The sequence below is a fragment of the Fusarium flagelliforme genome (genome assembly GCF_020744385.1).
Source record: "Fusarium flagelliforme strain FIESC 12 MPI-CAGE-AA-0113 chromosome Unknown B0J16scaffold_5, whole genome shotgun sequence".
Taxonomy (NCBI): domain Eukaryota; kingdom Fungi; phylum Ascomycota; class Sordariomycetes; order Hypocreales; family Nectriaceae; genus Fusarium; species Fusarium flagelliforme.
The window spans coordinates 3472571-3497875 of NW_025763507.1; the positions used below are offsets into that span (position 1 = coordinate 3472571).

A 25305-nucleotide genomic window follows, 5' to 3' on the forward strand; every position below is an offset into this window, starting at 1 on the left:
ATATCAGGGAAACAATTTGCTGTGTATCAGGAGTGATAAAAAAAATCCGAGGTTGAGGTTGGTGATAAGTGACGTCAGCATCATGTTCACCGATCAGTGTAGCAAACACTTTATTTCAATGATTTTCGGATAGAAGCCGCGTTTCATCCAGCACCTAAGTTCAGATGACCTAAGTCAAGAAAACAAATTACAATAAGGATTTAAAATAAAATATGTTACTCTACTCGTCGTGAGCTTTTGGATCTGGACCACCATTCAAAATTCCGACGATGCTGCCGGGTAGGGGGGGAATATCTTATCGTAATCTTATCGATACGCGATAACCTGTAACTCTACCCTCACGCCTCATTGGAACAAAACACCTTCCTTGTAACTCAACATAATTGGAAGCATGGTTAACACGCAGTAAAACATAAGTTGATATCGATTAATCTAAATTCTATGGCTATTCTTGGGAAATCATGCTAGTGACTGATACCCAGCCGCTCCCTGGTATGAAGTAGATTCTTGAGGATGTTCAGGTGTAACAATAACTGGCAGAGCCTCCTTGTTCGTACCAATTTGGTTATACTTATGCGAACGGCAACTGACAACTCCATGAAAGACAAGAGTTACGCAGGCGAAGATACTGAATCATGTTAGCCTCATATTGTTGGTATGAGAAATATATGAACTTACAAGCCAAAAACGCCGAGGCCAAAGCAAATGGCGAAAACATATGCATAAAAGCGACTGATAGATCGCAAATTCTCAGGACACTTATGGCTCTCACAGTAGTCAGAGCCATACATCCACATAATCGATGTCTGAGCACCCAGAACAGCAATCGCGATGCCCCACAGCAGAGTGAGCATTGCATCAAGACCGAAAGCTGCGCGGAAGCTAAACCAGCGACTAAATGACAAGTGTGCGAAGGCTCCCCATAGTGAAACTATGAGGGTTACTGAGCTCTGTAGTTGCGATAATCTGTCAGTCAAGTTTGATAAATATTGTGAATGAAATAAACATACAGCAACAGTCAATAAGGCGTTCCCTGGTAGCACGATAGCGTGAATTGTGAAAGATGTCACCACAATGGTAATGATACTGAGGACCGCTTGGAAGATGCGGAGGATTGTAAAGCCGGTGGGGTATTGAGCTAGATCGGGGCGACGTGAAGCCATATTGGATGGTATTAATTTCGTATCGAATCTTAGATCTGAGCTGAGAAAAGAAGGGCCTTCGATCTGATTGCAGCTTCTAGAAAGAGAGCAAGAACAACTTTGTTTTTCTTCGGCATTGCCCAAAGAAAGGGATTACTACATAATATTAGTATCGGAAAAACTTGTACCGTCAGATTTCTTAAAATATCAACTCGCTTCACAGCCTCGTTGCATCCTTCTGGATTTCTATCCTGTCAGACGGAGTGACGAACCCTTGATCCTCCATATTTTCTCCGAAGCTATTACCACTTAGTGGTCAGTCAGCCTAACCAGTCCACTAATTGAGTGGATCGTGTAAGATTGGCTGGTGAACGACTGTGACGATCTCAGCTTTTCAGGACAAATGATGCAACTGCTTAAGTCGGACTTGGCACTGATGAATTTAGTACGAAACACAGAAAAATGTCGCTGGAAGCTGGGGAATGTTATGTACGTTTTCGTTGTTGCTCGAAATGCCTTCTAGATCTGACCAGGGTCTGGTTAGTAACGAACCCTTGCTCGGTAAGCAAGCATGGCGGAGCAGCGCAATCAGCCACGATATATGGGCCAGCAAAAGGGGATGACAATCTTTCACCGCTCTTATACCCAGTGGTTGCAAGGCTGCTGATTTTGCAAGTTTGTCTTTGGACGAGTTATGAGTCAGTAACTCAAGCTCACTGCTGCTCCTCATCTCTTTCGAGAACTTGAGCACGAAGTATTTCTTCCCAAAGTCTATTCCTTTGAAGGATAGGCAAGCGTAGCTTGGAAGCAGTAAACAATAAGCAACGCGTAATGAGTCATTTTAAAATGAAGTTATACCCTCTCACTCGATACCAGAAAATATGTTCGGGACAATGATCCTGAAGGTTTCCTCAACAGAGTTACACTTTTGAAGCAATATGACTCCGATTTGCGCAAGAGCTTTCTTGCCCTACCCGAACGTAAGGTTCAGGCTGCTGCAAGATACGCGCTTTATAAATACATTCAGTCTGGAGTGTGGTATCTGAGACATTCTCTTATCTATTCTAGGTTTTGAAGATGCAGATTCTTCTTTATCTAACTTTTGACAATGATATACCAATCTAGAGAGAATACTCTAAAAGGCGTACTCAATAAACTACCACAGTCATGTTGACGAATCACTAAACCTTGTGTTAATCAAAGTTGGGAGCCCAATATTATATCGCGAGTTATGCAAAGTTAACAGTCTCACAAGCACAATAAATAGCTTTCCTTCTTCCAAACTGTTAGCGGCCGAATCCCTTACCACCACCATCATCAACATCGCCGTCATCATCATCATCAATATCAAAAACAAAACCAATACCGAAAAGCACTTCCTCGTATCATCGAAATATGCCAACCGAATTCCTGTTGTTTGCGAGTCTTCCACCAGAACTCCGCCATGAGATCTGGAGATATACCCTACCCGGCACACGAATACACAAAGTAGTCAAAAGATTTGCCTGGAGATGTCACGTTTACAACAAAAGTCATATCATATCGCCTAGACCACCGGTCGCACTCAGTGTCTGTCATGAATCTCGCGACGTGGCATGCCAGGTACTGACTCCATTCCCACGTTGCCTGTGTCCTGTAGTTTGCACGTGTCCCGGATGTGACTGGTGTAAATATTCTATCACCAGTCGAGTTTTTGGCAGGTGTCCTGGTTGTTACCAGTGTCAAGAATCTGGCAAAAATCGGATACTTCAACCGGGAACTGGATACACTACACATTGAAGTTTGGAATCCTTGTCGAGATTGGCATTCCCCGTGGGTAGATTTCAACCGGGTTTCTGTTGCAGCTTACAACCTTGAGGATGATTATTCATATTTATCAGCAATGATGAAAACTCGACCTCGCATATCACAGGTTTATCTCACTATTTTAAGGACCGATGAGCGGATGAAAGAGATAGGGGCGCGGAAGAGAATACTCGAAGAGGACGACACTACGCACCCCTGCCGCTTAATGGGTAGAACAAAGTGTGTTGCATTGAAAGAGCTGGAGGTTGCGAAAAGTGAAGGGGAAATGTTTGAGGAACGTGGAGAGCTTGTGCAGCTTAATGTGGATAAAAGGTTGGCAGCGAAACTGGTTGACACTTTTGGAAAGGACAGGAACCTCGCGGTAGACGTGGCGTTTGCCAGCGTGTGCTGTTCGTGTCCCTAGGGTCTGCCAATATGGTGTTCTGTCTATATGCTTTGAATAACCTGGGTTTCAAGGAGACCTCAATAGTTCTTAGTCTGCTCCTATTCACCAGAAGTAAGACAAAAATATATCCCCCGATTCTTTCTGCCAAATGAACAGTCATTCAGACGGAGCCCATGCAGTGAAAACGTACAGGACTACTGCAGGTCGAGGATTTGAATATGACATATATCTGCCTATTAGTTCTGTGTCATACAGTCAATTAATTGTAGGAACAGCATAATATCATGGGGGAAATAATGTTTATTCTTGTGAATCACCGTTCCTCGCGGTACAATGCTATCTGCAGGGACGCTCAACATCTTGGAACACAAAAGAAAAGGGAAACCAGTCTGACTCACAGAGGACCAGTCTCGTTATGTCGAGCAAGCCTTTCCCTAACCTCAAACCTGTGAGGCCCAAGGCTGAACCCACCATCTCACCCACTCTCCATCACCCCTCTGGAAGCCCTTATCTAGACAGCGCAGTTGCAGTAGCAGGTGTAGCACTGCTGACTGGAAATGCAATAGATCTTGCCGGTGCAGCCAGTACAACCAGTGCAATTGCAGGTACCGTAGTTCTTACCCAGGCCGTGGAGAGGAATGCTGGGGTCGACAGAGATAGAACAGCCCTGCTTGGGAGAGACAGGACTGGGAGAAGGAGGAGCAGAGGTGTAGCGAGGGGGAGTGGAAATAGTAGGAGATTCCATTTTGGCGATTGCTAAATGTTTCTTCTGTGTTGTAAGTGTGTGTGAGAGTTGTGAGATGTTGCGAAGGTGATAAATCAGATGGAAGAGTGCAGATGAGTGTGGTGGATTTTCTTGGCAGAGTGGAGGATTGGAAAAGCTTTATACTTTTACAAAACTTGCAGAAATAGGAAACAAACGTCGTGTTCGTTGAATAATTGAATATTCCATGTGTACTGTTCACTAAGAATCATGATGCTTGTGCTACATACATTCTTGTGCCAGAGGTCTTTGTTCGCGGCATTTATGCAGAGGTCTGGGGCGACGATGCCTTTGTTGCAGTGAACAAACGGACAGTTAAGAACAAGCACATGATCTGAAGTCCATATGGCTTGGGTGATTCCAGCCTTTGACTTTGTTCAACATAAAGATATCATGGTTGGAAACTCCTATCAATGGTGATAAGGAACCGTGAATTGCCGATTTTGGAAGGTGGATGTACGTCTCTTCCTGTGCCCAATCAGGAAATCTATCGGTGGGAGCATAAGAGACTGATTAATCTGGTTACTTTACGCCTGTTCAGGTTACCACTTGGATCTTGATGCGCTCAGCGGCTCGGTCTCAAAAAACACATTCTCCGCTTACTGATAGCGATCACCAGCTCATGCCCATGAAAATGGCACCTCGCTTGCAAAGCTGTGCTTATGCGGCACTCTCACCAATGGAATACCGCAAAACTGCAGATCACTACACTTCGAACTCATCTGTCAGCATCCTGTCAGAAATGAAGTCCTATGGAGTTGCGTTTCCTCGGAAATTTTGTGTCTACTTCTGTATTTGGTTGGCAGTCTGACCCGATTATATTCGTTTGCCTATCGGAATCCCGCCTCATCTGACCACCACGCTTATCTAGCGCTTACTTGGTGAGCCACTCGCATGAAGTTGTAGGTAGGATGCTGCGGCTCAGTCATAAGTAGGCAGACATAATTGCCAGCGCTGCACTGACCTACATTCTGTTTCGTATATATGTCAGTGTAGCCCCGAAATCTTGGTTGTGCATAACTGTCTTCTCCATCTCCTCATCACTATCATGTTTTCCCGACGTAGCGGCTCAAGCATGACAAGCATGGTAAGCGCGTCAAGTGCCAAACCGGATTTTTGGTCCAAGAACCCATCGATCAGAATTGTCATTCTCCAATGGGTCGACATCTGCGGTGTTCTACGAACAAGACTAGTACCCGTCAAGACATTCAGAAAGATCGTTGAGTCTGGTGGATATCTCAACTGCGCACCGCTCGACACATGCGTTACTACTACCGCGGAGTTCATCCCCAAACTCATGCCGCATTTTGTTGATTCTGGCAAGATCTGGCCTGATGTCTCCTCACTAAAGGTCGCGAGGGGTGGCTCAAACTCAGCTGTTTGTTTCGGCCACGTCGAGTTTCAGAATACCGATGCGAGGCAAAATTTGAAGAATTTGGTCGAAAGAGTTAAGAAATGGGAGGGACTGGAGTTTTTGGTTGGAATGGAGTTGGAATTCTGCTTCCTTGAACCTGGTACATTGGATGCTGCAGAGGTCGGAAGTGCGGGCGTTGCGCATACCTCCAAGACGCTTCGGTCCAGAGTTTGGCCCGTTTTAAACGAGGTTCTTACTGGGTTGGCAGATGTTGGCATTGAGGTTGAGCAAGCTGTGAAGGAGTACGGCCATTCGGCCTACGAAATCGCTCTATCACCACTGCCTCCAGTGGAGGCTGTCGATGCGTATTTCTATGCCGTCGAGCTTATCAAGAATTTTGCGCATGCGAAAAAGCTTGTAGCTACGTTCTACCCAACGCCTTATGAAGCGGAAACTGGTCAGAAGAGTGGACAGCACATTCACATTTCCGCCTCACCGACGACCGAGGACAAGATCTGGGATCCGGATACAGCAATGGGTGGACTACTGAGCCATATTCCTGCCTTGACAGCAATTGGTCTGGCACAAATCGACTCTTACGAAAGGGTTGGTGTCGGAAAGATGTGTACCGGTGGTATTGTTGGCTGGGGTGATAACAACCGGGACATGCCCGTCAGAAGAGTTACCAAGAATCACTGGGAAGTTCGAATCAATGATGCGACTTCTAACCCATATGCCATGGTAGCCGGAATCATGGGCGCTCTACTCGACCCAAAGCCTCTTCAAAGTGAGGCAGCCACCAGTAAGTTTCATTATGAAGTCACTTGAGCTACATCGCCTGACCTTGTTACAGAGTTTACCCTTTTCTACTCGGAAGAAGAGAAGGAGAAGATGGGACTGACGAAACCCCTCCCTACTTCACTTGAAGAAGCACTGAAAGAGCTTGAGAATGACTGGACCTGGGCGACTCACGTTCTGGGACAGGAGTATGTTGAGTGGTTCGTTGCGTTGAAGAAGGCAGAAATTGAGAGCCTGGGTAAGATGGATGCCAAGGAGAGAAGGCTTATGATGCTAGAGCTGTTCTAAGTGGCAACGTGGTTGAGCATCCTGGGTGGTATTCATGATAACATAACAAAGCTGGATATGATACAAGTAGTCCTATTCAACCGCCATTCTGAACCGGAGTAGATCGCGTTCCTTGATCACAGCATACTTCTGCTCCAGTTCACCGATGTCCCATTTACACGACAGCCATCGACCATTCAATGTTTCTCTGCGATTTTGCATACCTTCAGTGTTGTTTAGCCAAACGCAAAAGGAACCCACAAGATCAGGGTCGTCATTCAACACTACATCTAGTTAGTTATGCCCATGAGTATTTGTCTATCACTTACAATGCTGGATGTCTTTTGAAGCCGCCATAGAAAAATCGCTTTTCATTCCACCCGGATGAACGCTGGCAACAAACAATCCCTTCTCAGCATACTGAGCATGGATCATTTCCACCATACGAGCTTGTGCAAGCTTACTCGCGCAGTAATGTGATGTTGTACCAAAGCCACTAATACCTTGGGCCGAGATTGAACTGATGACGATGAAACTACCCTGGCTCTCAAGGAGGAATGGTAGGAGGTGATGAGCAGCGAGCCATGTACCAGTACAATGAACATCAAAGGCTTTCTGGACATCCGCGACGTCTTCGTCAAGAACAGTCGCTTTCGACAAAGGACCCGAGAAGCCACAATTGACGATGACAGCATCAAGTTTGCCGTCAAATTGTTCTCTTACGGCTGTAGCGATTTTAACGACATCCGTCTCCGAGCTGATGTCGCAAGTCACTGATGCAATCTTGGTCGAGCTGTTAATAGAATTGACTTCTTTTGACGTCTTTTCGAGCGTCGCTTGTGTTCGGGCGGCGAGGATCATGCCGGATGCGCCGGCTTTGGCGAATGATCTGGCAAGACCGGCACCAGCAGCTCCTCCAGCTCCGATGATACAGACGACATAATCCTTTGGCAGCGTGGCATTCGCTGAGTCTATAGCTGGGTATGGTTTGTCGTGAGTTGTCGGGACAAAGTCTCTGACTTCTTGGGCGTTGGTCTGGCTAGGTGTTGACATGGCTGCTACAAGTGAGTTCTTTGACGAGTACTGAGCGACTAGCTCACTGGTGAAGAACGAAGTCAATGGTTCAAAGGCTTTTCCCTTCACTTATAGACCTCCAGGACAAGTTTTTCCCGTGGAGAAGTCCGGACTTTGTGAACAACGAATGGTCATTTGCGACGCCATCTCATGCACAGTAAGATCTGTTTTGGAGGCGTCTCGTCGCCATTGGCTGACAGTCCGGACTTACTCACCGACAAAGACTGTTATCTCCGCAAGGCTCAAGAGGCAAAGACTAGAGTGAATAGAATGGAAATTTGTCCATACGCTCGGGTAAATTTAGTATGTAACACTGAAAGCCTTCCAGAATGTCTCGCTCTTCTGCCAGCCCAATTGATCCGCTTTTCCACTGACCAGATACTGCCCAGACTTCTTATCCATGAATGAGTGTCCGTTGCTTGGTTCAAATCCGACCGTGAAGACAACAGCGGATTCGGAGTCCTCGCAAAGCTTGAGGTCGTTGCAGATAAACAAGCCTTTCTTCACAGATGATACAGTAAAGTCATTACCACCAATCTGCACAGCATGAATAACCCAACCTTGCTGGACATCATCATGGTTCTTCGTGGCTTTGCTGAGAGTAACAGCATCACCACTCGACGAAACACTGACAGCTTGCCCAGATGCTTCAATCACAATATTTCGTCCCTCTGTCAGCAGTCCGCGGACAGACTTAAACCCCTTCTCCGCCAAAGTCGTAGTATCATTATTCGCGCCCTCATCAGTATACGGAACATTCGGTCGACCATTCCCATATAAACTCGCACAATGCGAAGAACCGTCATAATCTCCCTTACTATTTGTATGCGGCTCAGGCGCATCGGGCAGATCAGGAATACTGTAGTCCGGATTCTCAAAGTCAAAAGCATTGGTAAGATCAGCCATGTTATCGCGACGCCAGGGAACCATCTCTTCCGTCTTGACGTCGCGACCCTTGGCAGCTTGCCATTTCTCGATGAAAGACAGCTGCGATGTGTGGTCGCAGTGCTCGGTGTAGACACCGCCTTTGCGAGTGAAGGGGGAGATTATATAGAATGGCACGCGGAAACCTGGACCGATAGGTGTGTGGCCTGCTTCGCCATAGGGGTCGTCGATCCATTCGCCCGGTGTTCCACTGGGGGCGTGATATGGGTCAATGTGGTCCGCCCACCCACCAGTCTCGTCGTATGAGACGATGAGCACAGACTTGGAGTACTTGGGTGAGTTTATGACTGCCTCAGCGACCTTCCTTTGTAGCCATGAGCCATCGTTAGGAGAGTAAGGAGGATGCTCTGATAGTTGCATGGGCCCGACAATATACGAAACTTCCGGGAGTGTTCCAGCAGCAGCCTGAGAAAAGAACGCGTCCAGTGACTGACCCTTCATACCTTTCTTGTTCAACTTGGATCCTCGCTTGGACGTTTGAAACTGCTCAAACCATGCATAAGGATTGTCGTCGAAGTTGTCGGCGTCCTGGTATACACTCCACGATACACCAGCAGATTCATATTTCTCCGCAGCTGTGGTCCACTTGAGAGGATAGCAATTGATACCCTGTTTATCACACCCAGGCGTCTCGTTATTGTCGATATACGGGTATCCACCTTCGTCTTTGGTCTGGGGAGAACCCGGTACATTGATGGAACCGCTGATCCACATAACGCGATTGGGGTTGGTGGAAGCAATGACAGATTCCTGATACATATCGCCAACCGTCCACTCCTCCGCCAAGGCAAAGTGGACGGGAAGGTCTTCTCGCTTGTAGTAGCCGATACTGTAGGGGGTGTTGTTCATCGCCCAATGATCGTTCGCTCCATTGTTCCAAGCAGCGTGGTTTGCATCCCAGCCGTTGGAACCGGCGCTCATGCACTGAGTGGCCTCTGGCCAGGTGCCTCCAAGGTAGTTGAGGTACCAAGGCGTGATGGAATCTGTGTTTTTGCTTTGCTGTGGAGTGACCTTTTGCTTCCAGGTGGTGCTCTGCATGTTTGGATCTGCGAAGCCGCGAACTCCAGCCATGGTACCGAAGTAGTGGTCAAATGCACGGTTTTCTGTCAAATCATCAGCATGATTCGAGAACAGAGACAGGGTAACATATTGTACCTTGCATAAACAGAATAACATGGTCGATATCGGCCAGACCTTTCGTCGCAGCAGGCCTTGTCGCCGCCAGCAAGGACGCGACGATCCAGCCCGACGCTCGTAGGAACAACATCTTTAGAGAACAGGAAGGATCCTGCAGAAAGTCTAGGAGCCAGAGAATTGCTGTTTCTATTAATTGACGCATGTTGAGTATATATATCTGCCTCGGTATCGATATTTGTTCGGCTAGGGTAGATCGCTCTGAGGTGTTGCCGTGCAAGTGGAGAAAAACAGATGATGCTTGAAGCGCAGGAGATCTCGGAGCGACGATCAAAAATATTCTGATCCCACGTTTCAAGCCGTGATCATTTTACTGAAAGAACAGAGATGTAGTCACGAACAGCAGCGCAAGTGCAGCATTGAAGATCTTCGCTAGGTTGGGCCATTAGTGCATTTTGCCTGCCAAGCCAACCAATGAGCTGTTCACGATTGATCTCGTGGGCTATGTCACCAGTAGACATGACTCTCTCATGGCACACCTGTCACAGACGGTTTGGAGGGTTTGGAGTAAAAGAACGGATGTCCGGCACAGATATGGGTCTCTGAAATTGTCGCACCTATCGTCTCTTACAAAAGGACCTGACTTTGTTGCTGTTGAACAACTGGTTTGGCCAAGGCATAGTCACCATGGTCGCCCACGTTGAAGAAGCTCATGCATTACTCGACGAGTTTGAGGTGCCCGATGAGAGCAGACTCAGCAAAGGCACTCCAAACAATCCACTGTTGCGCTCAGTATATCGCCGATCATCATTATCCCTCGCCAGGCGGCGATGTAGCACACAATTGAGAGCAAGTCTTGTGACCATTATCCTCGTTCTCGCGATTGGTCTAGTAACTATACTACACACCAAAACAGTGAGACCAACGGATAATGGGGAACCAGAACATCTCGCCTATCTGTTGCATCCGCAGGAAAATGCATCTCGTCCGCCGACTACACTTGTGTTCAACTGGACCATCACTTCGGGATTTAAATCGCCTGACGGTGTTGTGAAACAAGTATATCTTGTAAACGGTAGGACCACTTCTTGGCGCCCAATCCTTTGTCTAATCCCCGTGTCCAGGTCAGTTTCCAGGTCCGTTGATTGAAGCAAGGTCCGGCGACAGAATAGTGGTACACGTCAGAAATGATCTGGCAGACGAAGGTGTATCATTGCACTGGCATGGCCTTCTTCTCAAAAATCAGAATGCTATGGATGGTGCCGTAGGCATTACACAAGACCCAATACTGCCCGGCAGCTCCTTTACGTACAATTTTACGATAGGCGACAATGAGCATGGCACTTTCTGGTGGCACAGTCACTCGGATCTACAGCGTGCGGATGGGCTATGGGGAGGTCTGGTCGTACATTCCCCTGATGACGTCGAGCCTTTCGGAAAAGACTATCTCATCATGGTCGGCGACTGGTTCCATCGAAACCAATCTGAGGTGCTGAGTTGGTACGCAGACGCGAGTAGTCGGGGAAACGAACCTGTACCGGATTCATTGTTATTGAATGGCCAGGGACGGTTTAACTGTTCTATGGTTGTTCCTGCAAGGCCGGTAAACTGTTCACAGATAGCACAAACTGAACACAAACCTCTGTTCAAACCAGCGGATGGCTCTATGAGGTTGAGGTTTGTGAACACCGGGTCAGTCGCTGGCTTTAGTGTTGGTCTAGAGGGAGCCACTCTTGAACCAGTGTCTATCGATGGAGGTTTTAATGTCCAGTCCCAAGCGGTGGAAAGGATTGGTATTCTTTACCCTGGCCAACGGGTTGATCTCAGTGTCAAGTGGAATCCAGACTACACAGACAGTCGCCAACTTGTTATATACATGGATCAGGAGTAAGTTGTCATACAAAGTACGAAAGTCCATGGTACAAATACTAACGAGATGATCGAAAAGAGATTTTGGATATCCAAACCCGTCATTGGATCCGATACAAGCCGTCCCCGCCTTTGCCGAGGGCGTAGCAGAGCCTCATAGAAATGGAGCCATGTTAAGTCCAAACGCTACTGAGATTCAGGTCCTTAACTCAGAGAACTTGAAGGCGGCGACGAGAGTTACTGGCATACCACCCAAAGCGCAGCAGACCATTATTCTTTATGCAAAGACAGAAAAGCTCGCCCATCTCAATTACAAACCCGTCAGCTTTATCAACCACACGTCCTGGAAGCCCCAAACTCCCCCTCTAATATCACAGAACAGATCGTCCTGGGATGAGAACCAACTCGTTCCTCTCATTCCTATAACGTCAGAGCAACCAACAAGAGTTGACATTGTTATCAACAACCTAGATGACGGCGCTCACCCTTTTCATCTCCACGGTCATTCTTTCTATGTTTTGTCCTCGTATAGAAACCCCGGCCGTGACAGTTGGGGAAGCTTCAACCCATACACCGAAGAGGCACCACCAAATGGTCTCAATCTTAACTATCCGGTGCGTCGGGATACTGTCAGTGTGCCTCGGCGAGGACATGTCGTGTTGGCCTTGGTGGCTGATAACCCCGGGATATGGGCGTTGCATTGTCATATGCTTGTTCATATGGCGAGGGGTATGGCGATGGCCCTGGATGTTAGACATGTTGGTGATTCAGTACCTGATCATGTAATTGACACAGAAGTAAAATAGGGCTTCTATTCTGTCAAGCCAAGAAAGTATTAATCTCCTCCGAAATTAGATTGATGGCCTCTACGTCATGTATCGGAACTGCCGATTATAATCGCCCTGCTCCGAAACATCAATCTCAGCATTGGGATCAACAGGACCATACACCCTATCCCTGCGCTTATTCTCTCTGTCCAGCAGAAAATGCATGATCAGAGACAGCACAACGATGCTTCCACTCATGCCACAGCCGATTGCACAACCTGTAGTAAAGAACGGACTGGAATGACGTTAGCTGGAGTAGCGACGGCGGCAGAAAACTTAGACTTACGCATCTTCTTTTGGAAACACCGTGCTGCTGATCAAAGATGAACATTGTCCAATAATTAGCGAAATAGCAAGCCCAGCTCCCTTCTTCGAGTCTCCTCCCTGGTTATTCAAAAGCCAAGTAATATTCATAGCCAGGGCAGGAAAGATTCCACAAGCCGCCAGCCATACCCCAGCATATCTCGGTCCCGTCTTTTCGATATCTTGCACGCCAGCAAGAAGACCATATCCAACAGCACCCAACGCACCAAAACCCGCAACAATGAACCCACGGCATCCGTACTTGTCCGAGACGAACGCAGCAGCTATACATAGCAGAAACGCAGCGAAGTAAGCGGGGGCGGTAAGACCTTGTGCTGTCACAGAATCGTAGCCCATATGGTTAACGATGGTAGGAAGAAAGTTCGATAGCGCTGCGAAAGAGAAGTTGCAACAGAAGTGAATGATAGCGTGCATATAGTTCTTGTAATCGATCATTCCAGCCAAAATCTGTTTCCAGCTTACGGATTCTTTTGCCGTGTTGTCCTGGAGTTGCAATCGTTGAACGGCGAGCTTTCGTTCATCTTCGGTAAGAAATTTGGCTGTTGATGGCGAGTCGATGAGGAAGAAGTAGACTACTGGCGCAAAAAGAATTGTCGGTGCACCCTCTGAAGAAACGGTCAGCCTGGCGATCAAAACACAAAGAGTTGCTCTTACCAATGATGAATAGCCATCGCCATGGCTCCAAAGATCCAGTGATATGAGTGATGCCGTATGCCAAACTCGAGGCGAAAGTGTTTGCTAGTGGCGACATGCCCAGTAAAATAGACATTCGAAGCCCCAACTCACTTCTCTTGTAGATGCACGATAAGAAGTAGGGAGCTCCAGCACCAAATGTGGCTTCGAAAATTCCCAGAAACACGCGGGTAACCACCAATTCCGCCATATTATTGGCTGCACCTGAACACATTGCAGCTGTTCCCCAGCTTGAACCACATTAGCGATGAAACTAACAGATCCGTACGCCAAACTCACCAAATACACAGACCTGACACATAAATATGCGCTGGGAAGATCTTCCAAAACATTGTCGTCCATTCAAACAAAATGTACGCGATGTAGAAAGAGTTCAGAACCCAGGCCCACTGAGAGGAGCTGAGACCCAGTGAATCTTGGGCGCCAGCAGTCTTGGCATTCCCTATGTTACCGCGGTCCAAGTATGAGAGGACGTAAAGACAGCAGACGATGGGCAAAACGCGACGGTCGAGCTGGGCTGACAGTTAGCAAAAGATGCCTCAAAATTGGGATTGGTGAAACTTACCTTTCGTTTGATCCGATTATCTATGTCTGGCGGGATAAAAACATGACCTTCCCCTCCCATCGGCTCGTCGCCATTCTTCATACTGGGCGTTGGGGAATTTTGGGCCGACATGTTGCTGAGTCCGGACAATCGGAGACCTCGAATAAACTGAAGAGAATTAGAGGAAAAACATTCAGACCGACATCGAGGTGCCGTCAATCTTTAAGTAGGTAGACAGACATTTATACACTAACGCAAATAGTGGCAGATCACGGCTTGTAGCGTTCGCAGCGCATTGACTGGGGCTGTCGATCTTTGCCGGAACGCCTTCCGGCAATTGCCCTAACGCGGGGTTTCCACCGAATCCCCGAGATCGGATGATCTTTTGTCATGAATTATGACATAGGGCGCTGTTGTACATGAAGCTTTACATGGAGCCTGCGGTTGTTGAGACAATATCGTGCAGTTGGTTGCAGACAGAGCAAGGATGACCATCACGTGGCCAATGACTCGCATGGGCGTCGCACGGTCCAGAAAATGGTTCGGGATATTCATGTTGACTCACAATTTCATCCTCGTTCGTTACACACTGCAGCAACAAACATGCAATCACCTTCCTTTCCAAGCTCAAATTCACTTTTCACGGGAGGCTGCTGCTTCTATAATGAAATTTTGACAGACGACAGCCCCCCCAGTCTGCCGTCCTCGCCAGGCTGTCTGTTACCAGATCCCGTAGATGACTCGTTGCCCAACTGGAGAGACAATGTCCAAGACATTCCCGTCTTGTCGAGTCCACGACCACGCGCTCTCACTCCGTCTGGATTCCACGATGTAGAAGAAGCTCCGGGGCAGAAGCCTATGGCTCTGTACCAAACGTCGCCATGGTTCAAGGTCCCAGCGAACATCAGACGCGACATTCTGCGGCTTGCCTTTGGAGATCGACGTCTTCATATCGGTGTATCGTTCAAAAGAGCGCACAGGGCTAAGTATAAGTCGAGGGATGCTCAAGAATGGAGATGGGATGGCAGCTTCTGCCAACGACGGGTAACGCCATACCGAGCTCCGACTCCAATGACCAGTGGAGCAAACCACTACGGTCCATGGACTGATGCCTGTAATAGCGCCGGTCCATTGCGACGGTATATGGGAATCATGGGTTGGCTTCTCTCTTGTCGTCAAAAGTAAGGCTCAAACGATTTTGATTCCCTCTGATGTGCTGACTCAAGTAGCTATGCGGAAACTATAGACGTTCTATACTCCACCAACACAATCGCAATGTCTGGAGAAGCAATTATATCTCACATAAATCGACTTCTCCTACCTCAAAGACTCGCTTCGATCACTTCCCTTGAGATCAGATGGTCCTTCCAGAAGTTATCACCCGAAAGTCTTGAGAGACAAGATTTTATCCCCAGTTCACCTAATGCACCCGACCTGAGAAATCCGTTTCTCTTGGACCTAGACCATCTCACTATCCTTACCGAAGCCATTTCGCCCCAGCAGTTCCCATGCCTGAGAAGACTGTATATCTCATTCGAAAAGGAACTTCCAGATCAAGCCTTCTCGCGGTACATCACGTACACCTTCTTACTCCAGAGACTTCGTGAATTCGTCAAAACACGGCCCAAACCCCTGGACGAATGTGCTTTTGCATTCCCACCGGCCATTTTTCAACATATCACCACTTTCTCCCGGGCAGGCTGGGAACGAAAGACATATAGCCAGGTTTGGGACAGCTTGGATGGGAACCTTCACTCGATCAAGCCACCATATAAAAACAGTTATCCTGATCCACCATTTCACTTGGAAAATCGAGACAAGAATGGCTTTTGGATTCTGGAAGGGTGTGAGATTGTTTGGTGGGTTGAGTATCCGCGTCCGTATCATCCTTCAAGTGATTTCGGTACTCCCTATAGTCCTCGGAGTCCCATTTACAGTCCCCAGTCACCACCCCCTCCAGAGCCTGAATCCTAGGATATCGGGTATCATCTGAAATACACTTTCGCAACGAAGCCTGCCTATGGTTCAAGCTTCAAGGTGGCCATACCAAGATCTGCACATAAACTAATGAGCGAGCGTACAATCAAGGTTTTTCGAGATGACAAATTCTCAGAGCCGTACCGTCAGGGTGTCAGAATGATTGACCACGGGGAGCATAAGAGACGAAAGGTTTGGTCACCTTATGCGAGCTTAGACCAGCTATTAGGCTACTTTATTTGTCGTCCTAAACCCAAGAGGAGGATTCTTCTGTGCTTAGCTAACAAAAGGGACCTTCAAGATTACAAACTGTAACCTTATTTGGAGAGGAAGCTGATGGTCTGTGTTGAATCAACCAATTACTCACTGTTTAGTTGTATTTCTAAACTCTAAGGCCAGTCAAATACAGCCACATACGGCAGCTCAAAAAGCGCAGCCCTAAGCTTTGCAATAGATAGTCTTTTTAAATTTATCACTTTTTCTTTTCTTTCCTCTTCTTTTTTCCCTCTTCTCCTTAACTATCTACTTTCCAGAAACGCGAACATTCTCATGATGGACACAACCCGTAACTCCCCTCCGAGTACTCCTTTGCTGACTGTTGCTAATAGCTTATCCTCAGGCTCTGAACCTCTTCCCAAGGAGACCCTCAAGACTTTGCGTCTCGAAGAGCTCCCATACGATGTCAGACGACCAATCCTTTCCTCGGTATATACCATCGCCGATCTCTCAGCTCTCATACGGGCGTCGCCCATCTTCTACAGAGATTATGCTGTCGCGCCAGAGAAATGGCTGTATCACTGCTTAGAGCTAGAGCTCGGAAATACAATTGTCGATGCCCTTACTGTGCACTTGGCCACTGTGCACCCGGCCAACACAGTCGTATCCCGGCAACACTATACTTTGGACGAATATCACCGCTCTTTGGAGGACATGCGCCAATTCATCAGCAGCTATCACTCACGCGTCTTATCACCAATCGGACCCAGCTCTGTCTTACCCAACAAAACAGACATCGTTTCCATAGTTACCTTCCACTGTACTGTAGTGATGCCGTTGGTTTTCCGATTCATGGAATGGACTCAGGGTCATTTCGAGGGCTTGTCTCTATCGGACGGCCTTAGCCATACCGAAATGAAGCGTATCCTCCGCGGCTTCTACAGATACCAGCTGTTTTGCAAAGTCTTTAATGTCAATTGTCGTCATATGCAGACTATACAGCCCTATGTATCAGCAGATGAGAAACTGAAATGGTTCCTTGGCATATACGAGCCCTGGGAGACAGAGGAGGTCTTGTGCGTCTACGACTTCGTCAATGACAAATATCACAGAGTACTGGAAGATACGCGGTGGGGCGCTGCGACAATAGACAGTCATCTATCCCCAAGAATGCTCATTGTTACGGGAATGTCAGGTGGGTACCCTCGCCTCACTTGTTGATATCCCAGACTGACTGCTTAAAAGCTCGATATCCCCAGGTTTACAAGACAGGACTTGGTTCTCTTGGCCTAACCGTTCTCCTCAACATGTTCAACGCCGCGGATCATAAGACGATAGAAAACCTCGTCGCGCACCACATTCAAGAAGCGTGGGATCCATGGGTCGAAGACGCGGTGTCGAGGCAATGTCAAGCTCGACGACGCGGCCGTGTATTTTCGGCCCGCGACAGAGCTGAAGTTGAGAGAGCGCCAATTCCATTCACGGGTGACAGCGAAGACAGTCCTCCGTTGGCCTGGGTGACTATCTGGAAAGGAACAAGCAGTAATCGCTTCGGGCAATGGATACCACGTTCGTTTCGAGAATGGGGTTATGTCATGTGGGATTCTGGTCGAATGATCACTGCTGGTGGTATTGCTGCGCTTGAAGAGAAGTGGGTTGAGGTGTGTACTGTACCGAACAGTGATTTCTTTGTCGATCCTAGAGATAGGTAGTGTATAGAGTGTGTAAGGGTTAGAAGGTCTTGAAGATCACTGTATGCGGAGGTTTGGTACTATCAGAAAGCTAAATTACTCTTTAAATAAGAATGTCTCATCAATGGGATGAGAATGAGGGCACATTCGGCGAATCCCATGTTTCCGCCGATGGCGTTATCACGCCGCCTGGGCCGTTCAGGAGCACTGCCTGGAACCTGGCAAGCTTATCCTTGTCCGTCTCCTCATCTTCATCCGTCTCTTCATCTCCATCAGTCTCCTCGTCGCCATCCGTCTCCTCGTCGTCATCCTTCTCCACATCGTAATCACGTCCGAGCTGGTGATCCAGGTGCTTAATTTCATAGTCTTGGAACGGAGCCGTCAGTTCAAAGGGCGTAGCAAGCCACTCAAGTGTGTTCACGCTCGGGAACTGAATCGGGACCTGAATCAGAATTTGGCCGACAAACAAAGCCCTTCGAATCAGGAACGTTTCCTGCGTAGAAATGGGAAGACGTCATTGTGTCGCCGATTGTCTTGTGGGGCATGAGGACTTGCCAAGCAATCCAGTTCATGCTCAAGTAGGGGAAGGCTAGATTCTCTTTCTCGAGGTTCATTGCATCGTTGAGATATGTTAAGACACGGGCTGGGGTGAGACGAATCTGGGCTTCCTTTTGGTTCTTGTCTGTGCCGTCTTCGTTATTGGGAGCGTCGACGCGAGAGACGATTTCTCGGATACTCTCGCCATTCCACTCCTGCCTCTTTGTAGCCTTCTCTTCCTCGCCCTTGTGGTACCGTTCCTTCAAGATCTGATGAACAGGTACCTGCGACGGTACAGGCTGTGTGCCCCGGCGGCAAACCTGTTCGATATCGATCTCTTCCGGATAGCGGAGTAGATCAGTTGCCTTAATTAGCGCCAGGTACAATCCACTGGAGGGAGTTGTGCCCCATAATTGAACACTAGCGTCGGCGTTTTCACAACGGCTTGTTCCAAGCCCACAACTCCGCCACCGAGTCTTGCGGAAGTGGGAAAAGCCCACCAGGCATCTGCTTACTACCTATACGGCATGAGCTGGAAACATTGAGAATTTACATATCAGTAATCACATATATATCTCGCTTTTCCTTCTGCATTCCTGAATGTCAAGCCTACAACACCAATTGACCTTCCATTATGGCGTCACGGGTCTGCGACGTCTGTATCAAGCTTAGCATTGAGGACCTTGTTTCTGACCAGGGTTTCGCCTTACACTCCAACATCCTCCAACTTCACGTTTCTGCACCATCGTGTCAGCTATGCCACCAAGCTATTGAACGGATATGCTCAGGCGACAGCCAGCTGAAGTATCCTGAAGAGAATGAGGGATATCTTGCTAGCCAGCAAGCTCGCGTCTTCTATGGTCAACACCCTCATCTTAAACAGGGCTTGACTATAGTAGTCTCGGATGTGTCATCACCAACGCCAAACCAAGGACAGAGATACTCTTGGTTGTTGATGAGAGTACTTGATGGAGATCCCGCGCGAGAGTTGGGCGCAGAGACAGCACGCCTGGTTCCCGAGAACAACTCGAGTCCGGAGTCAACAACACAGGCTTTAAAGTGGTTGAAGGAATGCCTTCTTAGCCTAGATTGCTTCGAGAGTTGTTCGCATGCCGTTGACCAAAAGCTTGAGAAGGACCTCGCAGATACCGCTTCACCATACTCAGATACCAGTCTCGAACTCCAGAGACTTGATCTTTGCGAAAACGTCAAGTTTCTCTACAAGAAAAGGACTCTGGCGGAGATTTCGAATCAAGACCGCGCCGGTAGGCTTGTCGAGATCATCGATACGGACAAGTTGAGATTGGTAGAAGGCTCGGCCGGGTACACTCCTTACGTTGCATTGAGTTACAGATGGGGCGGCCTCGACGCAGTTTGGCAAACAACCACCAAGAATCTCAATCTGCGCCAAGATGAATTCTATACCAAGGAACTTCCCAAGACTTTGTCTGACGCGTTCAACGTGGCTTGGGACCTTGGTTTCCGCTGGATCTGGATCGATAGTCTTTGCATTGTTCAGGATGACAAGGATGACTGGTCGAAAGAAGCCGTCAAAATGGCGTCCATTTACCAAAACGCCATTGTCACTATCTCCGCAGATTCAAGCCAGGACGCCAAGGCTGGACTTCATAACGAGAGATCGCAATCAATGTTTAATGAAGAGGAGAGTATCAAGATCTGCAATACGCTTTCTACAGGCGACGAGAGCGTACTCTACCTTTTCCCCGATCAAAGGACGAGGATTGATGAGCCAGTCACCAACATTCGAGATATGGGCGATCTTCTAAGTCATTGCGCACTGAGAGACCGAGGCTGGACAATGCAAGAACGTATCCTCTCGCCTCGCATCATCCACTACGCTTCTGATCAACTTTACTGGGAGTGCTACCATGGAATCCAAGAAAGTGAAGACAAACTCCTATGGATAGGTCGGAGCTCTACCATCCCGAAGATAGCTCACCGCATCAAATCCGCAAAGGACGACGAAACGAAAAAGAAGGAGTTGAAGCAGATGCTTTACAACTGGTACGTTCATATAGTAGGTGGAGACTACCCGCATCGCTCCTTGACTTATGCCGAGGACAAGCTCGTCGCCATTGGCGGTGTAGCTAGGGCACTCGATGATATCGAACCGATGGGCTATATGGTCGGCCATTGGGGTGAATATGATGATGAACTTGTCAAAAGTTTCTGTTGGAAACGCGGCGGGCCTGGCCAGAAGGCTGCCAAATATCGTGCACCATCCTGGTCATGGGCCAGTCAGGATTCAGCTATCAACTATACAAGCTACAGCCTCGTTGGTACATCCGACGAGGATGTTGTAGCAGAACCCATTGCATGGAAAGCCTCTGTGCCAGATGGGACGTTCTTTGGGCGCTGTAACAGTGGCTACCTCCAGATCAAAGCAAAACTCGCTCGCGGAACAGTCTTTCCAAACTGTGGTTACGACTTTAGTAACAGTACTCGGCCACTTTTATCTGGCAGTTACACCGTTGCTCCTCCAAAGGAAAGGTGTGCTTTCTTGATGATGGAAGGGGGGGAGACATCCGATCTTGTCTGGTTGGATGAGAGCCAAGCTACACAAGAACCGGTGCGTGAAGGCATTGATGTTAAAGTCGTTATGCTATCAGAGGTCAGACCCCGTGGTGAGGAGCCATATCCTGGAGCTTGTTTGATCTGTACTCTGGATAAGAATTATCATTTGACGAGAATTGGGTTCACGGAGAGTGTCAGGCCATGGAATGAGGGAGAGGGCAGGGCGGAACCTCCTATTACGGGACCAAAGCTTTGCGACAAGGAGATTATCGAATTGATCATTATATGAGTTTCAAGTATAGTTCATCTTATCAAGCATTTTTCTGTGTGGCAAGCAGATAGCAAATGCAGGTTCAATAGTATCAATCAATCCAATGTTCGGACATTTTCGTCCGTGAGAATGCCGAGGAGTGCAGCAGCAAGGTTTTCAGCCGCGCCCAGCCGGCGTTTGTATTATATCCCCGAGATATATAACGGCTCAATGTTAATTTGTTAAGATAAATTAGATATAAATATTGCGGGTAAGACCCGTCGCGAGTTATGATCTAGAACTCTTGTATAGCCCACGTGTTATTCTACTTTGAACGGTATCCGTCAGCCATGTCTTCAGCCCCACAAGTCGACCTTACACCAACCACGTCAACTCTATTGGCAACGGCGTCAGCATACCTAGGCGTCTACACATCACTGGACACTGAGGCTTACGCAGCCCTTCTCAGCGATGATTTCACCCTCGAAATGGCTCCAGCTTCTGCGAGTTTACCAACACTCGATCGAGACGCCTGTATCTCCCGTATCAGCGCCATTAAGGAAGTAATGTCTACATTCCCTGTTACGATCGTCAAGTCTTGGCCGAGTCTGTCGTTGAGACAGGTCCTTTTCTGGGCCAAATCTGAAACGCATTTTCATGAACACCTGAGAGACGGGGATATTCAACAGTGGGAGCTGAAGGGGGAGTATATGTTTCTTATGACAATGGGTAAGAGTGGGACGGAGGTCGAGCACGTTTTGGAGTTTGTGGATAGTAAAGCGACGGCGAACATTACTGCCATGGTCTTTCGCGCCTTGGAGAACAAGAAAGCTCTTATTAGTACTAGAACCACTGACAGGAGGTAGTGCAAATACATCACGAGTCTCCTGGTTAGGGTCATATTAATTATTTTGAAATGCTAACAGAACGCTTCACTAAACTCCTTGTATCGTATACACATCTCACGCTGAGTGACTATCCGATATAACTTTGCCTTTGCGACTTTCCGCACGGCCCATCGCATAGAGTCGCGTCGCACCATATAATTGCGTGGTAATCCACAGCGCGAAGATAAGGGGCGTGGCAACTTTCCACTCGATACCCCATTTGAACCAGGAGCTATGGAGCAGATATATTGTCACAATCGTCTCGGTGCCGGCTGCCGTCACCGCCCAGATGCAGCATCCGAAAGCAAGTCGAGATAATAAGGCAGAGTCTTCGCGCTTTACTCGCCAGATGATCATAGTAATGAAGATGGGTAGTTCGACAATCACATCGAAACAACCTAGTAGAAGATATGTTAGTATGAGATGTGATACGGATTCGGACATACTGACCCCATATCATGCACATATAAAACTCCAACGAAGCTTCAGGGTGCTTGTGCAGCTCCGCGAAAAGACTGATTGCTGTCTGTGTAATGACAAGCAGACCAGTATGATGGGCAATGCTGATATAGCTGGCGAACTTTGTGCGAAATGACATCTCAAAGAGATAATACGCGCAGTAAACCTCCGCTGCCACAAATAGAAAGTCTCCCACGGTGGCTTTACCACCGCTGCTCAACGGCGTGTTGAAATGAGCATTGCCGATGAGGAGATAGAAAAGAGGATACGACATCGAGATCAACAAGCATGCAAGTATAAATGTGCCGACGTGGAAGTATACGAAGGAGCGTCGTCGTCGTTCATCTTTGCGTTCTTCGAGTCCTGCGTAGACTCTTCTGTGTACACGTGGAAGAACCCATCGCTCGAGGACGTTGGCGAGTAGGACTATGCCTATGATGCTGCATACGAGGATGAGAGAGCCGTAAGGGAGTAGTTTCGTGAGAGGCCTGTTCTCCAAGATTGCAATCTTGGGTAGGGGACGTTCATTCGCCATGATGAAGAGAACAACAAGAAAAGAAACGATTTGCAAAAGAGAGTAAGTCACTGAGAGGTGGGTATAGCAAATGGAAGTTTTAATCAGGGGATCCTGTCATACTTAATATCTGGGGATATTAGGTGCAGTACGAGGACTATTATACGATGCATCACGTTGCATAAGCTACATAAAATGACAATTCCAAATTTCACAACATGGCATTGGCTGTGTCGTTAAATTTCCCGCGATATTAGGATACGAACAGGCCATCCATTTCTCGGATTCGGCACTAAGTCGTAAGCGACAAAGTCCTTCTAGAAGAAAAGAAAGGTCCGAGTCCGAAAACCATTGGCTGCACCGTAGAGGCGATGGTGCGTCAGTGGCTCAACCGTAATAAATATAGGGGTCTATGGTCTGGAACAATTTGGGGGGCTAAGCCTCAGAGACTCCACAGTCGTCAATCTCGCTACAGATCCACTTGGCGATGCCGTTTTCCGGCCTTATTCGCAACGTTACGCGGCTTTTACGGTTTATCGGCATGTTCCCTTTTTTTAAGAGTCTTGGCTATGAATAGACGATGGCTTACCTTGTCCGCATTCGGAATGATTGAGGTAAGCGAACATTGTCTGTTTCAAAAGATCTATCAACTGTTGGATGACCCGTAGCGCTCATTGTTTATGTTTCTTGGCACTCCACAGACAAGGAGTTCCCAAGAGTGGTATGGGTGTATGATTCGAGCATTGGTACTATTAGGAAACCACATGTCGGCCTAAAAGACTCTCACGGCAGCGCTTATTTATGAGTTGTTGCTTGGGTTGACATGAGAGGTCAGTGCTCTTTCAAATTTGTCTCACAATCAATTAGTTCGTCCGCCTTAGATAATACCCGAGCTCGTCAACTTCATCAATTGGCTTATACGGGGTCATTGGGGTCATTGGGGCTGAGTAGGACTTCACTCATTTAGGAACTAGCCGATCACAGGGCTGACAGGACACTAGACGGCGCTAGAGACGGCCAGGCCGGTCATGATACCTGTTATGAAGGTCCAAGCATCGACACTCGTAAATCACAATTTGTGTTTGTTAAAGCCATATGAATTGACGTCATGGTCAGCAATGTCGATTTAGTCCCCCAGTCTACTCACCTTCGGCATCAAAATCTACCAGAAGGAACTTCGGACTTTGACTGATGAAACGGAGTTTCGGACTTATGTTGACTCTTCTTGAAGATAATACAAAGGACCTATGATAGATACTTTCACACGCCAAGTAGTGCTGCTGTTATGGATAAGTTTAGGGTCAGCTGAACAAGTCTACGACGACATTAGACCTTTGGACGCGGTCACGCTGATGAGAGATCTACCATTGTACGGGTGAGATGGCTGCTTCCAAAGTCCTGTACTTCGCAATTGCGGAGTGATTTGTAGGATGTTAGAGACGTTGCTTAGAGCGGGCAAGTCATCCATTTTGATACATCACTACTTTGCCTCGTGTTTGATCTGAGTAAGCTAACGCTCGCATGGAGTCCACATCACAAGATGTCAGTCTTTGGCCAAACAGCCGACATGCTATAACACAAAGACTTCATTCGCAGATAGGCTCGTCTACATGCTTGAACCATGCAGTCGTCGTAGCAGCGCTTCAGGCTATGCAGCCAAATGGATCTAATACGCAACCCCAGTAACAACATGTTAGCCACTAACTAAAGCAACTACCCTGTCTGTCTAGCCGAATTCGTTAGCCATGGCACTCGAGTCCTCTTGACTACTCCATTGATAATTCGCAGTGCTGGTGTACTAATTCCTACCATTCACTGTGCATATACACCAGTCAACCTGCAGACCACTGACCACTGGGAAATGGGTTTGTTAATATCTAGTGACCTGTTTATTGCGATGATGTTGTAGTGAAAACGGTCATTAAAAATGTCTCCAATGATACTGGCATTTTTGTGTATTTGTCGTGCTGACTCAGTACTTGAACCACTTTACGCGTGATTGTTATCAGCGCGTGTTAGTGTGAGTGCTCACGTCTTTCTGAGTCTCTACATCTGCACATCTGATAAGACAATGCAAAAGAAGGAAGTATTACAAGCACATAACTGCTTCTCTTTTCACTTTTATAATATCCTAGCCCTTATTCACCTTAATTGGTTCAGTGGGTGGTGGACTTCGGAAATTTACATCAACTATGTGCACCAGTTTTCACTGTGGTTTCAATGACAACAAGTGACTGGCAATCAATTGAACGTTATGAGCCCAGCAACAGAGATGAAAGGTTTCGGTACATCGGCAGTATCACTAATAAAGTAA

General features: G+C 47.6%; 12 protein-coding genes across 12 annotated transcripts; 6 read left to right on the forward strand and 6 right to left on the reverse strand.

The window, feature by feature from the left end:
- Nucleotides 1-426: 426 nt before the first annotated feature.
- Nucleotides 427-1567, reverse strand: B0J16DRAFT_416516 (uncharacterized protein). Its single transcript, XM_046133596.1, has 4 exons — nt 1415-1567; nt 1011-1298; nt 679-950; nt 427-628 (listed from the first exon to the last, which is right to left on the reverse strand). The coding sequence occupies exons 2-4, from the start codon at nt 1161-1163 to the stop codon at nt 460-462; spliced, it is 594 nt and encodes a 197-aa protein (XP_045981890.1). The 5' UTR covers nt 1164-1298; nt 1415-1567; the 3' UTR covers nt 427-459.
- Nucleotides 1568-5094: 3527 nt separating this feature from the next.
- B0J16DRAFT_164363 (uncharacterized protein) lies at nt 5095-6686 on the forward strand. The gene is made up of 2 exons (XM_046122281.1): nt 5095-6252; nt 6304-6686. The coding sequence occupies exons 1-2, from the start codon at nt 5145-5147 to the stop codon at nt 6534-6536; spliced, it is 1341 nt and encodes a 446-aa protein (XP_045981891.1). The 5' UTR covers nt 5095-5144; the 3' UTR covers nt 6537-6686.
- B0J16DRAFT_164355 (uncharacterized protein) lies at nt 6444-7851 on the reverse strand. Its single transcript, XM_046122280.1, has 2 exons — nt 6845-7851; nt 6444-6799 (listed from the first exon to the last, which is right to left on the reverse strand). Exons 1-2 carry the CDS (start codon nt 7566-7568, stop codon nt 6609-6611), a joined length of 915 nt encoding a protein of 304 aa, XP_045981892.1. The 5' UTR covers nt 7569-7851; the 3' UTR covers nt 6444-6608.
- On the reverse strand, nt 7729-10074 carry B0J16DRAFT_164349 (phosphoesterase family-domain-containing protein). Its single transcript, XM_046122279.1, has 2 exons — nt 9690-10074; nt 7729-9637 (listed from the first exon to the last, which is right to left on the reverse strand). The coding sequence occupies exons 1-2, from the start codon at nt 9871-9873 to the stop codon at nt 7890-7892; spliced, it is 1932 nt and encodes a 643-aa protein (XP_045981893.1). The 5' UTR covers nt 9874-10074; the 3' UTR covers nt 7729-7889.
- A 281-nt stretch (nt 10075-10355) lies between these two features.
- B0J16DRAFT_269337 (multicopper oxidase-domain-containing protein) lies at nt 10356-12343 on the forward strand (the record flags this gene model as incomplete). The annotated part of the gene is made up of 3 exons (XM_046123505.1): nt 10356-10743; nt 10793-11555; nt 11617-12343. 3 exons carry the CDS (start codon nt 10356-10358, stop codon nt 12341-12343), a joined length of 1878 nt encoding a protein of 625 aa, XP_045981894.1.
- Nucleotides 12344-12403: 60 nt separating this feature from the next.
- B0J16DRAFT_357028 (major facilitator superfamily domain-containing protein) lies at nt 12404-14057 on the reverse strand (the record flags this gene model as incomplete). The annotated part of the gene is made up of 5 exons (XM_046129511.1): nt 12404-12599; nt 12651-13293; nt 13343-13611; nt 13661-13893; nt 13947-14057. 5 exons carry the CDS (start codon nt 14055-14057, stop codon nt 12404-12406), a joined length of 1452 nt encoding a protein of 483 aa, XP_045981895.1.
- Nucleotides 14058-14496: 439 nt separating this feature from the next.
- B0J16DRAFT_416521 (uncharacterized protein) lies at nt 14497-16392 on the forward strand. Its single transcript, XM_046133597.1, has 2 exons — nt 14497-15106; nt 15155-16392. Exons 1-2 carry the CDS (start codon nt 14529-14531, stop codon nt 15897-15899), a joined length of 1323 nt encoding a protein of 440 aa, XP_045981896.1. The 5' UTR covers nt 14497-14528; the 3' UTR covers nt 15900-16392.
- A 62-nt stretch (nt 16393-16454) lies between these two features.
- Nucleotides 16455-18191, forward strand: B0J16DRAFT_401825 (uncharacterized protein; the record flags this gene model as incomplete). The annotated part of the gene is made up of 2 exons (XM_046132604.1): nt 16455-17313; nt 17364-18191. The coding sequence occupies 2 exons, from the start codon at nt 16455-16457 to the stop codon at nt 17828-17830; spliced, it is 1326 nt and encodes a 441-aa protein (XP_045981897.1). The 3' UTR covers nt 17831-18191.
- On the reverse strand, nt 17949-18853 carry B0J16DRAFT_373910 (uncharacterized protein; the record flags this gene model as incomplete). Its single annotated transcript, XM_046130561.1, has 2 exons — nt 17949-18736; nt 18807-18853. The coding sequence occupies 2 exons, from the start codon at nt 18851-18853 to the stop codon at nt 18217-18219; spliced, it is 567 nt and encodes a 188-aa protein (XP_045981898.1). The 3' UTR covers nt 17949-18216.
- A 1048-nt stretch (nt 18854-19901) lies between these two features.
- On the forward strand, nt 19902-21244 carry B0J16DRAFT_290043 (uncharacterized protein; the record flags this gene model as incomplete). Its single annotated transcript, XM_046124234.1, has 2 exons — nt 19902-19996; nt 20282-21244. The coding sequence occupies 2 exons, from the start codon at nt 19902-19904 to the stop codon at nt 21168-21170; spliced, it is 984 nt and encodes a 327-aa protein (XP_045981899.1). The 3' UTR covers nt 21171-21244.
- Nucleotides 21245-21398: 154 nt separating this feature from the next.
- B0J16DRAFT_164451 (uncharacterized protein) lies at nt 21399-22123 on the forward strand. The gene has a single exon (XM_046122283.1). The coding sequence runs from the start codon at nt 21482-21484 to the stop codon at nt 21995-21997; it is 516 nt and encodes a 171-aa protein (XP_045981900.1). The 5' UTR covers nt 21399-21481; the 3' UTR covers nt 21998-22123.
- On the reverse strand, nt 22046-23342 carry B0J16DRAFT_164447 (uncharacterized protein). The gene is made up of 2 exons (XM_046122282.1): nt 22469-23342; nt 22046-22416 (listed from the first exon to the last, which is right to left on the reverse strand). Exons 1-2 carry the CDS (start codon nt 23010-23012, stop codon nt 22094-22096), a joined length of 867 nt encoding a protein of 288 aa, XP_045981901.1. The 5' UTR covers nt 23013-23342; the 3' UTR covers nt 22046-22093.
- Nucleotides 23343-25305: the final 1963 nt, after the last annotated feature.

What these genes read in the sequence shown, in the direction of transcription:
- B0J16DRAFT_164451 (XM_046122283.1), top strand. Translation starts at nt 21,482, where the DNA reads ATGTCTTCAGCCCCACAAGTCGACCTTACACCAACCACGTCAACTCTA.
- B0J16DRAFT_164363 (XM_046122281.1), top strand. Translation starts at nt 5,145, where the DNA reads ATGTTTTCCCGACGTAGCGGCTCAAGCATGACAAGCATGGTAAGCGCG. An exon ending in TCAAAGTGAGGCAGCCACCA is followed by an intron (nt 6,253 to 6,303) that starts GTAAGTTTCATT and finishes ACCTTGTTACAG; the next exon opens with AGTTTACCCTTTTCTACTCG.
- B0J16DRAFT_416521 (XM_046133597.1), top strand. Translation starts at nt 14,529, where the DNA reads ATGCAATCACCTTCCTTTCCAAGCTCAAATTCACTTTTCACGGGAGGC. An exon ending in CTTCTCTCTTGTCGTCAAAA is followed by an intron (nt 15,107 to 15,154) that starts GTAAGGCTCAAA and finishes TGACTCAAGTAG; the next exon opens with CTATGCGGAAACTATAGACG.
- B0J16DRAFT_164447 (XM_046122282.1), bottom strand. Translation starts at nt 23,012, where the DNA reads ATGGCGAATGAACGTCCCCTACCCAAGATTGCAATCTTGGAGAACAGG. An exon ending in TTATATGTGCATGATATGGG is followed by an intron (nt 22,417 to 22,468) that starts GTCAGTATGTCC and finishes ATCTTCTACTAG; the next exon opens with GTTGTTTCGATGTGATTGTC.
- B0J16DRAFT_416516 (XM_046133596.1), bottom strand. Translation starts at nt 1,163, where the DNA reads ATGGCTTCACGTCGCCCCGATCTAGCTCAATACCCCACCGGCTTTACA. An exon ending in ACGCCTTATTGACTGTTGCT is followed by an intron (nt 951 to 1,010) that starts GTATGTTTATTT and finishes TCGCAACTACAG; the next exon opens with AGCTCAGTAACCCTCATAGT. An exon ending in GGCCTCGGCGTTTTTGGCTT is followed by an intron (nt 629 to 678) that starts GTAAGTTCATAT and finishes AACATGATTCAG; the next exon opens with TATCTTCGCCTGCGTAACTC.
- B0J16DRAFT_164355 (XM_046122280.1), bottom strand. Translation starts at nt 7,568, where the DNA reads ATGTCAACACCTAGCCAGACCAACGCCCAAGAAGTCAGAGACTTTGTC. An exon ending in TTCAAAAGACATCCAGCATT is followed by an intron (nt 6,800 to 6,844) that starts GTAAGTGATAGA and finishes AACTAGATGTAG; the next exon opens with TGTTGAATGACGACCCTGAT.
- B0J16DRAFT_164349 (XM_046122279.1), bottom strand. Translation starts at nt 9,873, where the DNA reads ATGCGTCAATTAATAGAAACAGCAATTCTCTGGCTCCTAGACTTTCTG. An exon ending in TGTTATTCTGTTTATGCAAG is followed by an intron (nt 9,638 to 9,689) that starts GTACAATATGTT and finishes ATGATTTGACAG; the next exon opens with AAAACCGTGCATTTGACCAC.